Source organism: Rhinatrema bivittatum, chromosome 4 (assembly GCF_901001135.1).
Source record: "Rhinatrema bivittatum chromosome 4, aRhiBiv1.1, whole genome shotgun sequence".
NCBI lineage: Eukaryota > Metazoa > Chordata > Amphibia > Gymnophiona > Rhinatrematidae > Rhinatrema > Rhinatrema bivittatum.
Genome location: NC_042618.1, coordinates 269,430,735 through 269,445,677, shown reverse-complemented (window position 1 = coordinate 269,445,677; position 14,943 = coordinate 269,430,735). Strand labels below are relative to the sequence as shown.

Below are 14,943 nucleotides of genomic sequence, written 5' to 3'. Positions count from 1 at the left end.
GGTAATGTGATCTTTCTTGGGTGTATTGGTGAGTATTCTGGCTGTAGCATTCTGTAGTAATTGTAGAGGTTTAATGGTAGAAGTGGGGAGGCCTAGGAGGAGAGAGTTGCAATAGTCGATTTTGGAGAAGATTAATGTCTAAAGAACAGATCTAAAGTCATTGCAATGTAGGAGAGGTCTTAGTTTCTTTAGAACATGGAGTTTGAAGTAGCATTCTTTTAGGGTGGATTTTATGAATGCTTTTAGGTTAAGATGGTTGTCGAAGTTAACACCCAGGTTTCTTATATGCAGGGAGAGGTGGGAGACGAAGGGTTGACGTCTGTGTGGGATGAGGGGAGGGCATCCGTGGAAATGACAAGGAGTTCTGTTTGGCGGGATTAAGCGCTAGGTGCATGTTAGTGAGGAGCTGATTGATTGCGGCAAGGCAGTTGCCCCAGATCTTTAAGGCTTTGGGTAAAGAGTCAGTGAAGGATATGAGGATTTGGACATCATCCGCATAGATGAAATGGGTGATACCTCTGGTCCTATCCTGGCCAAAATGGAAGCTCCCTGAAACCCAGGATTTGGCAGTGGAGGAGGAGCAAACCTACCATGTAAAGGAGATACTAGATGTAAGGCGTTTCCACAAAAAATGGGAGTACTTAATCGCTTGTAAGGGCTTTGGCCCCGATGAGAATTCTTGGGAGGCTGCCTCCAACATATTAGATAAAACTCTAATCCAGCATTTCCACAATTCTCATCCCGAGAAACCTGGACGTTCTGGGAAGGGAAATAGAGGAGGGGGTACTGTTAGGTGCCCCAGCTGTGGGCCTGCACAGCCAGGTCCCCTCACCTTGAGGGGCAGAACACTTGCTCCTGCCCGTCCTTTACCAGTCCTCACCTCTGGCACTGGCCTCTGCTGCCGTGGCTGCCTCTGCTCTCACAGCATCTCCCAACGCCACCTCCTGCAGTCCCTCTAGGTGCATGCATGCGCCACTTCCTATAATTTAAAGGTCCAATGGTGGGAAAGCTCCCCGTGGCCCAGAAGATGATGTCAGGCAAGGCAGGTATAAATACCCTGCCTTGCTGTTCCCTCTGCGCCTCAGCAATGGGTCCTGCTCTTTGCAGAGTGTGAGTTGTCTGCCTTGGTTCCTGTGTTCCTGGTTCCTGCTCCCTGCTCCTGATTCCTGTTCTTACTCCTTGCCCCCTCGGACTGCTCTTCTGGCTCTGACCCTGCTTTGTTCCTGGATTCTGCTTTGACTACCGCCTGTCCTGACCTTCTGCCTGTTCTCCAACTCTTCTCATTTGCTGCCTGCCCTGACTCCTGGACTATGCCTGGTTCATCTTGTCTGTTGCCTGCCCTGACCTCTGGTACTTCTGACATCACTTCTGCCTCCTATCTTCTGAGATTGTCTTCTTCAAGAGACCCACGCCTAAGTCCTGCCAGCCCCAGTACCCAAGGGCTCAACCTGCGGGGAATGTGGACTGGCATAGGTGAAGGTTCTGTTTGGTCTTCTCTCCTGGAACTGCCTTCTGATGACGAGGACCTACAGGGGCCATCCCCTGAAGGTAGCATCAAACTCGTCTTGGCTCAAGGGTCCACCACTCCTAACAGACATTTCCAGAAACTTTGTTTTCAAAATCTTTGACCACTTTATTACACAACAAATGTCATCAATAGATTCAAAGCATGTCAATGTCTTTGGTAATCACATTCTGCAAGGACAAGATATCAAACAGCACCTAACATAATAACTGAAATGACCAGGTCATTGAGTGTACAAATGGCAACATAACAAATACAGTATTAGCATCTTATTCTTTTACACAATCATGTTTACAGCAAATAATATAGAAAGCAGAAGTGGCAACCCAATAGCTACAGTACAGCTCTAATGTTAGAGCTGATAGCAGCAAGATAAACGCCCAGACAGTCCATGCTGAAGAATACACTCAGGGGGAAAGCCTAAGGGCCAAGGCAGCAGAGTTCAAGTAAAGTCCCAGACAAGCCATGTTGAAAGAGGGGGAACAGCCTAAGAGCCACACAGCAGAACCAGGACCAAACATTGCAGCATGGAGACTGAGGCCCAGAAGAAGGCATTGCAGAATGGAGGTAGGAACCCCCAGGAGAAGACACCACAGCATGGAGGCAGGAGCTCTAGGAGAAGACACCGCAGCATGGAGGCAGCAGCACAATGAGATGAGATGAGACACCAGCAGCAGTTGAGACATGAGAAGAGACAGCAGAAGGACCGTGACTAGAGACTGCATCAAGGAGGCTAGAGCATCGAGGGGGGCATTAGGAGTAGGCAGCAGGACAATGGAGGCAGAGAATAGACCATCCCCATCAGCAAACTGACACAGGAACTCTGTAGTAAGAACAGGTCCAGTAGACTTCTTCCATCTAGCCGACACAAGAACTCTGTACAGAGGTCCGGCCAGGCTTGTTTCCACAAGACTTATTTCATGGCTTTTGTCCCCTTTTACAACTGGGGCCTCATGGGCTTTTTCCTCTGTAGGGCTTTCCACTTGGGGCTAGCATCTCTTTATGACATCTTTCTGTGTGCCTGCTGCTGCGAGGCATGGAGGCATGGAGGCATGGGAAGGCACAGGTGGAAACTCGGGCATGTGTTGGAGAATTTGTGTCAACACCATCATCATGTTGTTTATGGATGTAGCGACAGTGGTTACAGCGTGTGTGTGGGTTGCTATCTGATCCCGCAGGGCTTGGGTCTCACTTTTCACAGCCCTCCTCAGAAGCACTAGCTCTGCCCATATGTGGTGGAGGTGTACTCCATGCCTCCTTTCCAGCCAGTCCAGCTGCTCATGCATTGAGGGCCATGTCGGTGCTGGTACAGAGCTGTGTGTGGTAGTATGGGCCTCCAAACATGGGATGATGGAGCTGGTGAGCTGCTCCTGCTCAGTGCCTGCTGCCTCTTGCTGGGGACGTGGCTTGCTAGAGGTTGGTTGTGACAGCTTGACTGCCTCCCACTGCAGGTTGGGGTCTTCTAGAAAGCGCGATATGTTCAGGTTTACATTGAGAGGGCTTGCTGAGGCTGCAGCTGCTCAGGAGGCTGGAGCTGTTGCTCCTCCTCCTCCTTTCTGAAGTGAGTCTGTGCATCCAACTGTAAGGGGGCCCGGAAGTATGGTGCTGCACTACTGATCCCTGGGGCTGCACTGCTGGTCCCTGGGACTTGAAGGCTGGGACCAGCAGAGTACTGGGTGAGAGCTAAGGTAACAAATAAGAAGATATAAATAACAATGCTAAGAAGTACACATGTATCATTTGGCATTAGATACACACTTTGCATCAATCAATGTAAGCATCTTATGATGTAGATATCTGTAACAGCCTTGACATTTACAGATGAAGTGAACTTATGAGCTCCAGCTTACGTGATATCCAGCTACTCATCCATCCCCTCAAAGACATCTAGTCCCAGCCATTGGATGAGGCACTCCTCCATCAGTGTGATGATGATAGGACAAGGGAATCCTCCTCTAGTCTGTTGCAGATATTTGTTGCAGCTTGCCACCTTGCGATTCTGTTAGGCCTTGATGTCCCCAAACCTGGTTTGCACTTTGTTTCACTACACTGTGCCATGATACAGTCTGGGCGATCATGCACCAGCTCTAGCCCTTGGATGCCCTCAATGTCTTGGCTGCATGGTTTCCAAAGATCATTGCATAGTTCTCGAGGATCCCTGAGATTATCATGTCATTGTCCTCGACACTGAAATTCAAAGCCCTCAGCCAAATATGCCCTGCTGCCTGGCTGCCAGAACGGGGGTGCCACTTCCACTTCCCTTCCCTCACTCTTGCTCCCACTCCCCTCCCTTCCTTACCTCCTCCTGCCCTACTAACTCCCCGCTCCCTCTGCCCTCTTTGTTTATCCCTAGCCTGTCATCCTCCCTCCCTCCATATTCACCTGCCTATCTCTTTCCTCCTCCCACCCTCCTATCCCTTCCCTCTTGCCTAATCTCTACTCCTATCTCTGTTCTTGTCCCTACTCCTCCTTCTCCTCCTAGCACTCCTGCCCTCTTCCTCACTCCTCCTCTCCTCCCTTCCTCTCCTGATGCCTGTCCTCTCTTCTATCCCTATGCCTTTCATGCTCCATCCTCTCCACTCCTCCACACTACCACACCTCCTCCTCCTCCTCACCACCACCACCATACCTCACCACCACTCCTAACACAAAGGCAGGCAAATAGGACAAACTAATAAAAACTTTCACTCCAACAAAGAACATGACCAAGGGAAAGGGAAACAAAGTACAAATGAAGACAAGTCAAGGTACTCAGGTAATTGACTGAAATAAGCTACTCCCATTAGACTACTCTCCTCTCCTCTCTCCAAACACATGACACACCCTCAGAGAGGCAGCTGCAGGAAGCCTGTATGTATAAACCAAAAAAATAACCTGTGACACACAGTAAATGACACACAAAACAGTAAATGACACGTGATGCATTAAGCTGTCATGGAATTCGATAACATACCATGCAGGATGCTATTTGCCTGTGTGATGCAATACATTTAAATTTTGCATAACCCTTTTCTTAACACTGATGCTACCATGCCATATTTTTCCTATATTTATGGCAAAATGATTAATCTAGGTTTTATCAAGATAAAGCTAATTATTGGTTAAGTTAGTTGGATAAATTTGCTCCACCCCAAAATACCTCTTTTTTATTCAGCTAAGTTCTATGTATTTATTTATTTATAATATTTATATACTGATATTCTGTATTCAATCATACCGGTTTACAATAAAACAAAACAGTAAAATAATAAAACATAGCAACTTACATTTAAAAGAAAATATAAATATTCATATTCTTAAAATCAAAGCAAAAGTACAATCAATGCTAAAATATAAAATAAAATAATAGATCAATCATCATTATCACTTATCAATTTACTACTTCTCCAAATGCCTGCCAGAAAAGCCAAGTTTTTAATTCCTTTCTAAAAGTTTGATAATTCTCCTGCACTCTGAATTATGTTGGAATAGAATTCCATAATTTGGATCCAGCTATCAATAAATCTCTATCTCTGACTTTAGATAAATGTGCTGATTTCACAGATGGAATGGACAAAAGACCTTTATTAACAAAAGACCTTTAATTTCACTGAGGAGTATGAATTTGCAAATTTGTATTTAGCCATTCAACTGATTGATAATGACTTCTCTGGCTAAAACTTGGCAAGTTGGGTAGGGGAAAAAGGTATATTTAAATTCCAGATTTGTCTGGCTAAGTTTGAGTGTTAACCAGACAAATCCTTTTGAATATGGACGTACTACTAAAGTCACACATACCAGAATTAGTACACTTACTTTTGCACAGAGAAAGCTAGAGGTTGTCTCTAAGTCACTGCAATGTACAAACATTCCACAATTGCAAAAAAGAGACAATTTCTCTATTTGTATCTTTCCTGCAGCCACTGCAGTAGTGTCAGTTATAGTGGTAACCTTACCTTGATCATACTCAATGCAACCCTTTCACAGAGATTACAGACATTCTTCTGCTAGGTAGCACCCCAAACAACATCTAGGTATAATGTCAATATGTGATTCTAACATCACACTTTGCTTTTTCCTGTAAATTATCCTTTTCTTAGTCTTTTATTTCACACAAAGTCTTGAAACAAGGAGTTTCAAAAATTTTGCCTTCCCTCTATAAGTTCCAACAGAGTGATGACTGTGTGGCCCAGTCTTTAAATTATGTCTATGCCATTAGAAATTTGCAAAGTATTTAATCTTAAATTTTTGTCACTTAACCTTTGGTTAGGTTGTGATTTTAACTATTACAAAAAGAGTATGGCATCGTTCTTAGCTGCCTCTTTAATCAATGATGTGAGAGTGGATCACTCCCAGGCCCCCCTGTGGACCACTAGGGGTTTTCGTGAGTCTTGGGGGGTTAGGAGGGTGGCACAATGGGGGGAAGGCAGGGTAAGCTGGGGGCTGGGCAGAATTTTGAAGGTGCACTTTTTGCTGCTTTAGAATTCTGCCTGAAGCAGCCGCCTCACCCTGCTTCATTGGCTCGTGAGCAGTGGCAGCGCCCTCTAATGGTCAGCACCCTAGGCCCAGGTCTAGCTCGCCTAGTGCTTCTGCCAGCCCTGAGTGTAGCAGGAAGAGATCCTTTAGCAAGGACCTGCCCCCCAGTTGATGCATTGTCCTTTCGCACTGAGGATGAGTATCCCAGGTTTACTGCCCAAGAGGCAAGAGTTAGGTGAGCCATCATAGTTGGTGATTTGATTATTAAGAATGTATATAGCTGGATGGCTAGTGGATGAGAGGGCTGCCTGGTGCAAAGGTGGCGGACCTCATGCATCACCTAGTTAGGATTTTAGACAGTGCTGGGGAGGAGCCAGCTCTCATAGTACATTGGACACCAACAACATAGGAAAATGTGGGAGGGATTTCTGGAGGCCAAATTTAGGATTTATAGGTAGAAAGCTGAAATTTAGAACCTCCAGGGTGGCATTCTCTGTGTGCAGGTCCCCAGAGGTAGGCAGAGCTCCAGAGTCTCAATGCATGTATGAGACAATGGTGCAGGGAAGAGGAATTCAGTTTTGTAAAGAACTGGGAAACCTTTTAGGGAAGGGGGAGTCTTTTCCAAAAGGATGAGCTTCATCTTAACTAGGGTAGAACCAGGCTGCTGGCACTAACCATTAAAACTAGAACAAGGGGAAAGCTCAGAAGCACATGGTTTGGAGGGAAATATATTCAAAGGATACTAATGAAACAGGAAAGTTAGGGCATCCCAAAAGAAAGATTCTAATCAAAGCAAAAGTAGTCCATGTGCCTATAAGTAAAGAATCACCTGAGCTAAAGGACGTGATCCTGAATTCAGTTCTAGGAAAAATAGTGGAACTATTCTAAAAATCAAAATCACAGAACATAAAGATAGACATGGTTTACTGGAATACAGCCAGCACTGGAAGTCTTGCCTCATAAATCTCTACATTGTTTTGAAGGGGTTAATAAATGTAGATAAAGTTGAACCGGTGGATGAAGTGTATTTCGATTTTCAGAAAGCATTTGACAAAGTCACTCATGAGAGGCTTCTAAAAAAAGTAAAAAGTCATGGGTTAGGAGACTATTTCCTTTCATGGATTGCAAACTGGTTAAAAGATAAGAGATAGAGAGTAAATAATGGTCAGTTTTCTTAGTGGAAAACGGTAAACAGTGGAGTGCCTAAGAGATCTGTACTTGGACTGATACTTTTCAATATATTTATAAATGATCAGGAAAGGAATATAACAAGTAAGGTGATCAAATTTGTAGATGACCCAAAATTATTCAGGGTAGTTAAATCACATGCAGATTGTGTTAAATTGCAGAAGAACCTTGTAAGACTGGAAGATTAGGCATCCAAATGTAAGATGAAATTTAATGTGAGCAAGTGCAAGGTGATGTATGTAAGGAAAAATAACTCATGCTGTTGTTCAACAATGTTAGATTCCATATTAGGAGTTACCACCCAGGAAAAAGGTCTAGGTGTCATAGTGGATAATGTATTGAAATTGTCGGGCTCACTGTGCTGCAGCAGTCAAAAAAGCAAACAGAATGTTAGGAATTATTAGGAAAGGAATTGTGAGTAAAACGGAGAATGTCATAATGCCTCCGTATCATTCCATAGTGAGACTGTACTTTGAATACTGTGTGCAATTCTGGTCACCACATCTCAAAAAATATATAGCTGCACTGGAGAAAGTACAGAAAATAGTGATCAAAATGATAAAGGGGATTTAACAGCTTGCCTATAAGGAAAAGCTTAAGAGGTTAGGGCTGTTCAATTTCTAGATGACTGAGGGGGGATATGATAGAGTTCAATAAAAGCATGAGAGGACTAGAATGAGTAAATGTGATTTGGTTATTTACTCTTTCATATAATAGCACTAGGGAGCACTCCATGAACTTAGCAAGTAGCACATTTTAAACAAACTGGAGATAATTATTTTTAACTCAATGCACAAATATGCTCTGGAATTCATTGCCGGAGGATGTGGTTAGGGAAGATAGTGTAGGTGGGTTTAAAAAAGGTTTGGAGGCTGCTCAACTAACTTACTTGCAGGTAGCAGCAGTCCGTTGCCACTTCTACATTACCTCGTTTGTTCTTCGTCGGAGTTTTCTTGGTTGGCCGGAGGAGACGCTGCCTGCCTGAATCGCTGCTTACTTCCGGACTCTGACGTTGGTGGGCGGAGCCTCAAAGACGCCTATAACAACGGCGTCCCGACTGAGGAGAGTTGCTGCTCAACTAACTTACTTGCAGGTAGCAGCAGTCCGTTGCCACTTCTACATTACCTCGTTTGTTCTTCGTCGGAGTTTTCTTGGTTGGCCGGAGGAGACGCTGCCTGCCTGAATCGCTGCTTACTTCCGGACTCTGACGTTGGTGGGCGGAGCCTCAAAGACGCCTATAACAACGGCGTCCCGACTGAGGAGAGTTGCTGCTCAACTAACTTACTTGCAGGTAGCAGCAGTCCGTTGCCACTTTTACATTACCTCGTTTGTTCTTCGTCGGAGTTTTCTTGGTTGGCCGGAGGAGACGCTGCCTGCCTGAATCGCTGCTTACTTCCGGACTCTGACGTTGGTGGGCGGAGCCTCAAAGACGCCTATAACAACGGCGTCCCGACTGAGGAGAGTTGCTGCTCAACTAACTTACTTGCAGGTAGCAGCAGTCCGTTGCCACTTCTACATTACCTCGTTTGTTCTTCGTCTGAGTTTTTCTTGGTTGGCCGGAGGAGACGCTGCCTGCCTGAATCGCTGCTTACTTCCAGACTCTGACGTTGGTGGGCGGAGCCTCAAAGACGCCTATAACAACGGCGTCCCAACTGAGGAGAGTTGCTACTCAACTAACTTACTTGCAGGTAGCAGCAGTCCGTTGCCACTTCTACATTACCTCGTTTGTTCTTCGTCGGAGTTTTCTTGGTTGGCCGGAGGAGACGCTGCCTGCCTGAATCGCTGCTTACTTCCGGACTCTGACGTTGGTGGGCGGAGCCTCAAAGACGCCTATAACAACGGCGTCCCGACTGAGGAGAGTTGCTGCTCAACTAACTTACTTGCAGGTAGCAGCAGTCCGTTGCCACTTCTACATTACCTCGTTTGTTCTTCGTCGGAGTTTTCTTGGTTGGCCGGAGGAGACGCTGCCTGCCTGAATCGCTGCTTACTTCCGGACTCTGACGTTGGTGAGCAGAGCCTCAAAGACGCCTATAACAACAGCGTCCTAACAGCGCATCCGCCGTCGGCGCTCCGCCTAAGAGGCGCGCGGCTTTGCCGGGCTTCGCCGGGATTCGACGAGAGACGAGATCTGGATATTTACAACTCGATATTGACAGCCAAACGGAGTCTGGATTAAATGGAAGTAACCAAAAGAATACAACATCCAGGTACCTGGATGCCACACACCAAGAGAAAAGGGAGAATAGTGACTTCTACACCTGCATCTAATGGTAATCAACCGCGTATCACAGATCTTTTTGGGAGAGCCTCTGAATTAACGCCAGGAGCAGATGCCATTGGAATTCTAGACCAGGAGCAGGGACTGAATTCCCAGGCATACGAAACATCTTTAAGCCCTGGTGCCCCAGTTACTCCTGAACCACCCTTTCGGGAAAGTAGTGGAGAACTTGTTTTTGAGGAAACTATTAACACCGGGATGTCGACTAAGGGAAAGGAGGGGGAGGGGAACAAGGAGGGCTTGGTGTTAAATGTATTAGGAACATCTGCCGAAAAGTTTACATTGGAGGGAATAGGTAACATGATATCCATCATGCAAAAATCTATTAATGATTTGACTTCTATGGTACAAGAAACCTTAAGTAATAATAAAGTCTTACAGGGTAAGATTGAGAATATAGATGAAGAAGTTGGGAAATTGGGAACCAAAACTAGCGAATTAGAAAAAGTACAGATGAATTTAATTAAATCTGAAAAAATTCATTCTGATAAAATAGATCAACTAGAGAATCAAATTCGAAGAGGGAATTTGAGAGTTTTAAATTTTCCAAAAACTCATCTACTTTCACCTAAAGAACTTTTTATTAGTTATCTTAAGAATGTTCTAAAATTAACTGACCCCATGATACCAATCATATCTAGGATATACTATATTAAACCAAAAGGGAAAATTGTATCCTCACAAGAGCAAGAACAGGGAGAACAGAACGAAGAAGTAGATATATCAGAGTTATTAGAAAAATCTTCCGACATGCAGATAAATACTAGATTGACGTTAATTGTATCATTCATGGATATATCTCAGAGAGATTCTATACTTAGACTATATTTCAGGAATCAAAATACTAGTTTCCATGGTCAACCGATCAGGATGTTCCCAGATGTAACCTATAACACACAAATGAAGAGGAAAGAATTCCTAACTTTAAGGGACAAAGTTACTGTGCGTGGTGATAAATTCATGTTGCGTTTCCCTTGTCAATGCATTATAATGCATCAGAGCATGCGATATGTTTTTAATCAACCTGAGCAATTGCGTGTATTCCTTGCTTCCTGACCCCTTAGATTCCCTTAGCCACTGGGGAAATTAAAAGAAAGGCTTTTGGCTCTAAAATTCTATAAGTTACTCTTTTTTCTTAAAAAATAACTGCTCTGTGTTATTAAACCAGACTTTGTAATTACTTCTAATATTTTACTAGGTTTTCACAGTATATGAAATGATCTCAGTATTATTATAATCATGTTATGTGATTTTGTATTACTATTATATATTGTGTATATCCTTTTGAAAAATGGAAATTCATTAAATAAATAAAAAAAAAAAAAAAAAAAAAAGGTTTGGATAAGTTTCCGGAGAAGTTCATAAACTGCTATTAATCAAGTTGACTTATAGGTGAATTTTTAAAGCCCGGTATGTGTCAAAACCTGGAAGATATGCACACAAGTCAAGCTGGTGCACACTAAGCGGATTTTATAAGCCTTTCGTATTCGTGCGTATCTTCTGCTGTGCATGGTCTGGGTGGGTGTGATCTTGGTAGGCCATGGGTATTCCGGGATTCACATTTGAAATTTGAAATTTGCATGCCAAGGTCCCATTCTGCTATAGATGACGTATAAAAGTGTTAAAACAAAAACATTTTGGCAAGTCAGCAGGGTTTTAAGGGTCATGGCTAACTGGGGGGAGAGGCGGCTATTAAACTGGGGGGGGGGGGTTACAAGTCCTTTCTCTAAACTTGGCAAACTGAGAACAAACTGGGAATATGGCAAAGGGAACCAGCATGTGTCCCTTGTAAAATTTCCCTACTTACACATTCACTTAAAATTCAATGCACATGTATGCACAACCAGGCTATTTTATATCATGCACGCATATACTCACATATGTTATAAAATGGACACATTGCTGAGCACAGGCTGACAAACTTGCACACATGTGCACCTGCATGCCTATTTAAAAGTTACCGTCATAGGGAATAACCACTACTATTAATGACAGTAACATGAGATCTATTTAATGTTTGGGTACTTGCCAGGTACTTATCTGGATTGGCCACTATTGGAAACAGAATGATATTGGAAACAGGATGATGGGCTTGATGGACCCTCAGACTGACCCGGTATGGCAACTTCTTATGTTCTTATGAGATAAAAAAAAAATATCATGAGTGTTCTAAATATTTCAGCATTTTTGTTTAACAGGGGTTTGCAAGATTTACAAACCCTGCCCTTGTTCTCCTAAATTTCCATTCTTTATTCCTTTTCTAGACATAAGTTCTCATTGATGACATCATTTACATCTATGAAAGGGAAGGAAGGATGCCATTGACTATGGTACTGCTGATGTTACAGAGTAAAGGCAACAAGTGTAGAGATTTGTCCTTACTTTTTTTTTTACCATACTTCAAGGAAAACAAAGAGGATTTTGTCACCTCATAGACACTGGAACATAGATTATAGGAATACAGCATCTCAACCATGCATACAGCAGCTCTTTTATAGGAAAAACATCCCTTGAAGACCTTATACCCTTTTTATTTGGTGAAAAGTGTACATGGTACAGTTTTGTGTATGTAAAAATTGGAAAAGGTCAAGCATATTCTTTTATTTTTATCTCAGAAAAACTATCCGCTTCCTAGGGTCTTGTTATACCTTTTCAGATATTATGGCGATGATTCACCCAATTTCACATTGGAAAGGAGACCATGATAAATAACTATTGAGGAACATTTAAAACTAATCGGAGAAAGTTCTTTTTCACTCAATGCACAATTAAACTCTGGAATTTGTTGCCAGAAGATGTGGTTAGTGCAGTTAATATAGCTGTGTTTAAAAAATGATTGGATAGGTTCTTGGAGGAGAAGTCCATTACCTGCTATTAAGTTGACTTAGATAATAACCACCGCTATTACTATCAACGGTAACATGGAATAGACTTAGTTTTTGGGTACTTGTCAGATTCTTATGGCCTGGATTGGCCACTGTTGGAAACAGGATGCTGGGCTTGATGGACCCTTGGTCTGACCTAGTATGGCATGTTATGTTCTTATGTTCTGGGTGAATAAAAAATCAGTTCAAAGTAGGGTTGTGTGTGATAGGGGAGGGTTGTTTATTTGTTATGGTTTCACTAGTTGGGCGGAAGTTGTTTCATTTCATTTATCATTTTAGTCCATGCTAAATGGTTTTTACATGTACTAAATGATTTTAGTGTGCATTACAAACATTTCACATGCACTAAAATATAAAGATGAAACTGAATTTGGTTTGATTTTATTAATGTATTTAATAAAATGTATATACCGCCTAAATCCAATAAATTCCCTATCAGTTCACAATAAAAAAAAACTACCCTCCACAATATACATACCCCACCCCAATACAATGTCACATAATACAGCCATATTAACCTATAAAACCCCAATATCAAATTAAAAAAACATTTAAAGTACCTAAAAGCAAGACAAAATATATGACCAGATATACAGTCTAATTCAGATCAGATAGCAGTATCAAAAGGGTCATGGCTAACTGGGGGGGAGAGGCGGCTATTAAACAGCCATGAGTTCATCTGTTTGCAAAATTTATGGTAACTATCCATTTGCTGCACTTTCCCTGGAACAATACAAAACAAAATCTGTTGTTTGTCAGGATTCTGTACTGGGCGCTGTGCTATTTAGCACATTCCTAAATGATCTAGAAAAGGAAACAGAAAATTAGATGACCATATTTGCAGATGACACAAAATTGTTTCTAAAACAGTAGAAGATTTTGAGGAACTGCAGGAGGACCTTGTGAGACTAGGAGACTGGGCAGGTGCAGTTAAATATGGACAAATGCAAAGTAATGCCACAGGGAAAAATAATCCCAACTACAAGTACACTATACAGGATTCCATGTTAGAAGTCACCACCCAGGAAAAGGACCTCAGCATGCTTATGGACAATACTTTAAAATCTTCAGCTCAATGTGTAGCTATGGCCAAAAAGTTAAACAGAATGTTAGGATTTATTTGAAATGGAATGTAAAACAAAAAAGTGCACCAGAACCTTGAGAACTGTGTGCAGTTCTGGTCGCCCCATCTCAAATAAGACATAGCAGACATAGAAAAGGTACATAGAAGGGTGACAAAAATGAAAAAGGGGTTGGAGAAAGACTAAACAGATTAGGGCTTTTTAGATTGGAGAAGAGATGACTGAGAATGGATATGACAGATTTATAAATGTACAGGAATACTGTATGCATTACAACTGCCACTGGTACATTTTTATGCTATTGAGAACAAATGAAAATTGAAATACCCCCCTCTCCCCCCTACAAATGAAAAAAAAACAAAAACATTTTTTTCCGTGTAAATCCTTATTGATTTCCATTTTAGCTCATATCACACAGGCTCCAAGAGCCAGTGCTTTCACAGATTTATGATTAATCTACACATAATTAAAGACTAATCCAATTAGGAATATCAGACTATAAAAGATAAGGGCTGGATTTTAATAGCTACGCGCGGGCGTAGATTTGTGCGCGCAACCCGGTGCACACAAATCTACGCCCGATTTTATAACATGCGCGCGCAGCCGAAATCAGAGCAGTCTCAGAGGGAACTTTCTTTCCGTTCCCCCCCACCTTCCCCTCCATTCCCCTATCTAACCCGCCCCCCAGCCCTACCTAAATCCCCTTCCTACCTTTATTTTGCTATTTACGCCTGCCTGTGGCAGGCGTAACTTGGGCGCGCCGGCCGGCTGCCAATGTGCAATCCCCCGGCATGGTCGCTGTGCCAGAGACCTTGCTCCCACCCCCCGGACTGGCACCCTACCCCTGCCCCATTCCCGTCCCTTTTTCAAAGCCCCGGGACATACGCACGTCCCAGGGCTTGCGCGCGTCTCCAGGCCTATGCAAAATAGGCCTGGCGCATGTAACCCCCCTGCGCGCGTAAATCCAGCCAGATTTACGTGCTCAGGGCTTTTAAAATTTGCCCCTAAATGTGTTTGAGGCATCCTATCTAGCTTAATATGCCCCATTCAATTGTGCTGTTATATACAAGTATTGCCTCCAATGTTACTAACTTCGTATTAATGACCTTTTTTCTTCCAGTTACCTGGTCGAGCAACTAGTTTTGATAGTCAAGGATCCTGTTCATCACCAAAAGCACCTTCTACATCATAAAAGGACCAACAGGGATTGATTTTTTTTCCAGTTTCTTGTTTCATGCAATGTTTTCCACCTCAACAGATGATTGATTTTGAGAAACAAATTACACAAATATGTTAAGTATTACTGTTTTGACAGTTTTCATCTTTCAGGATCTTTTCAATATTTTACTTTGCTTGAATTCCTCACTTTAGGTGCAAGTAACAGTGGGTATAGTGATAAATATAGTAGCAACACCAGTAATTTAATATTTCAATGCAATACAATTCACAGTAATCTGTAACATACTAAACTGAATCAAATGGGAGTCATTGTATCCATATCATAGCAATGATTTCTGATTGTGTTACATT

General features: G+C 42.8%; 1 protein-coding gene across 1 annotated transcript in view; it reads left to right on the top strand.

Moving 5' to 3' along the window:
• SYT10 (synaptotagmin 10) overlaps positions 1 to 14,605 on the top strand; it is a 596,888-nt gene extending 582,283 nt beyond the window's left edge. Inside the window, exon 7 of the mRNA XM_029597488.1 lies at positions 14,534 to 14,605. Within this exon, the coding sequence (XP_029453348.1) occupies positions 14,534 to 14,605 (72 nt within the window). The remainder of the gene's footprint in view (positions 1 to 14,533) is intronic.
• The last annotated feature ends 338 nt before the right edge of the window (positions 14,606 to 14,943 follow it).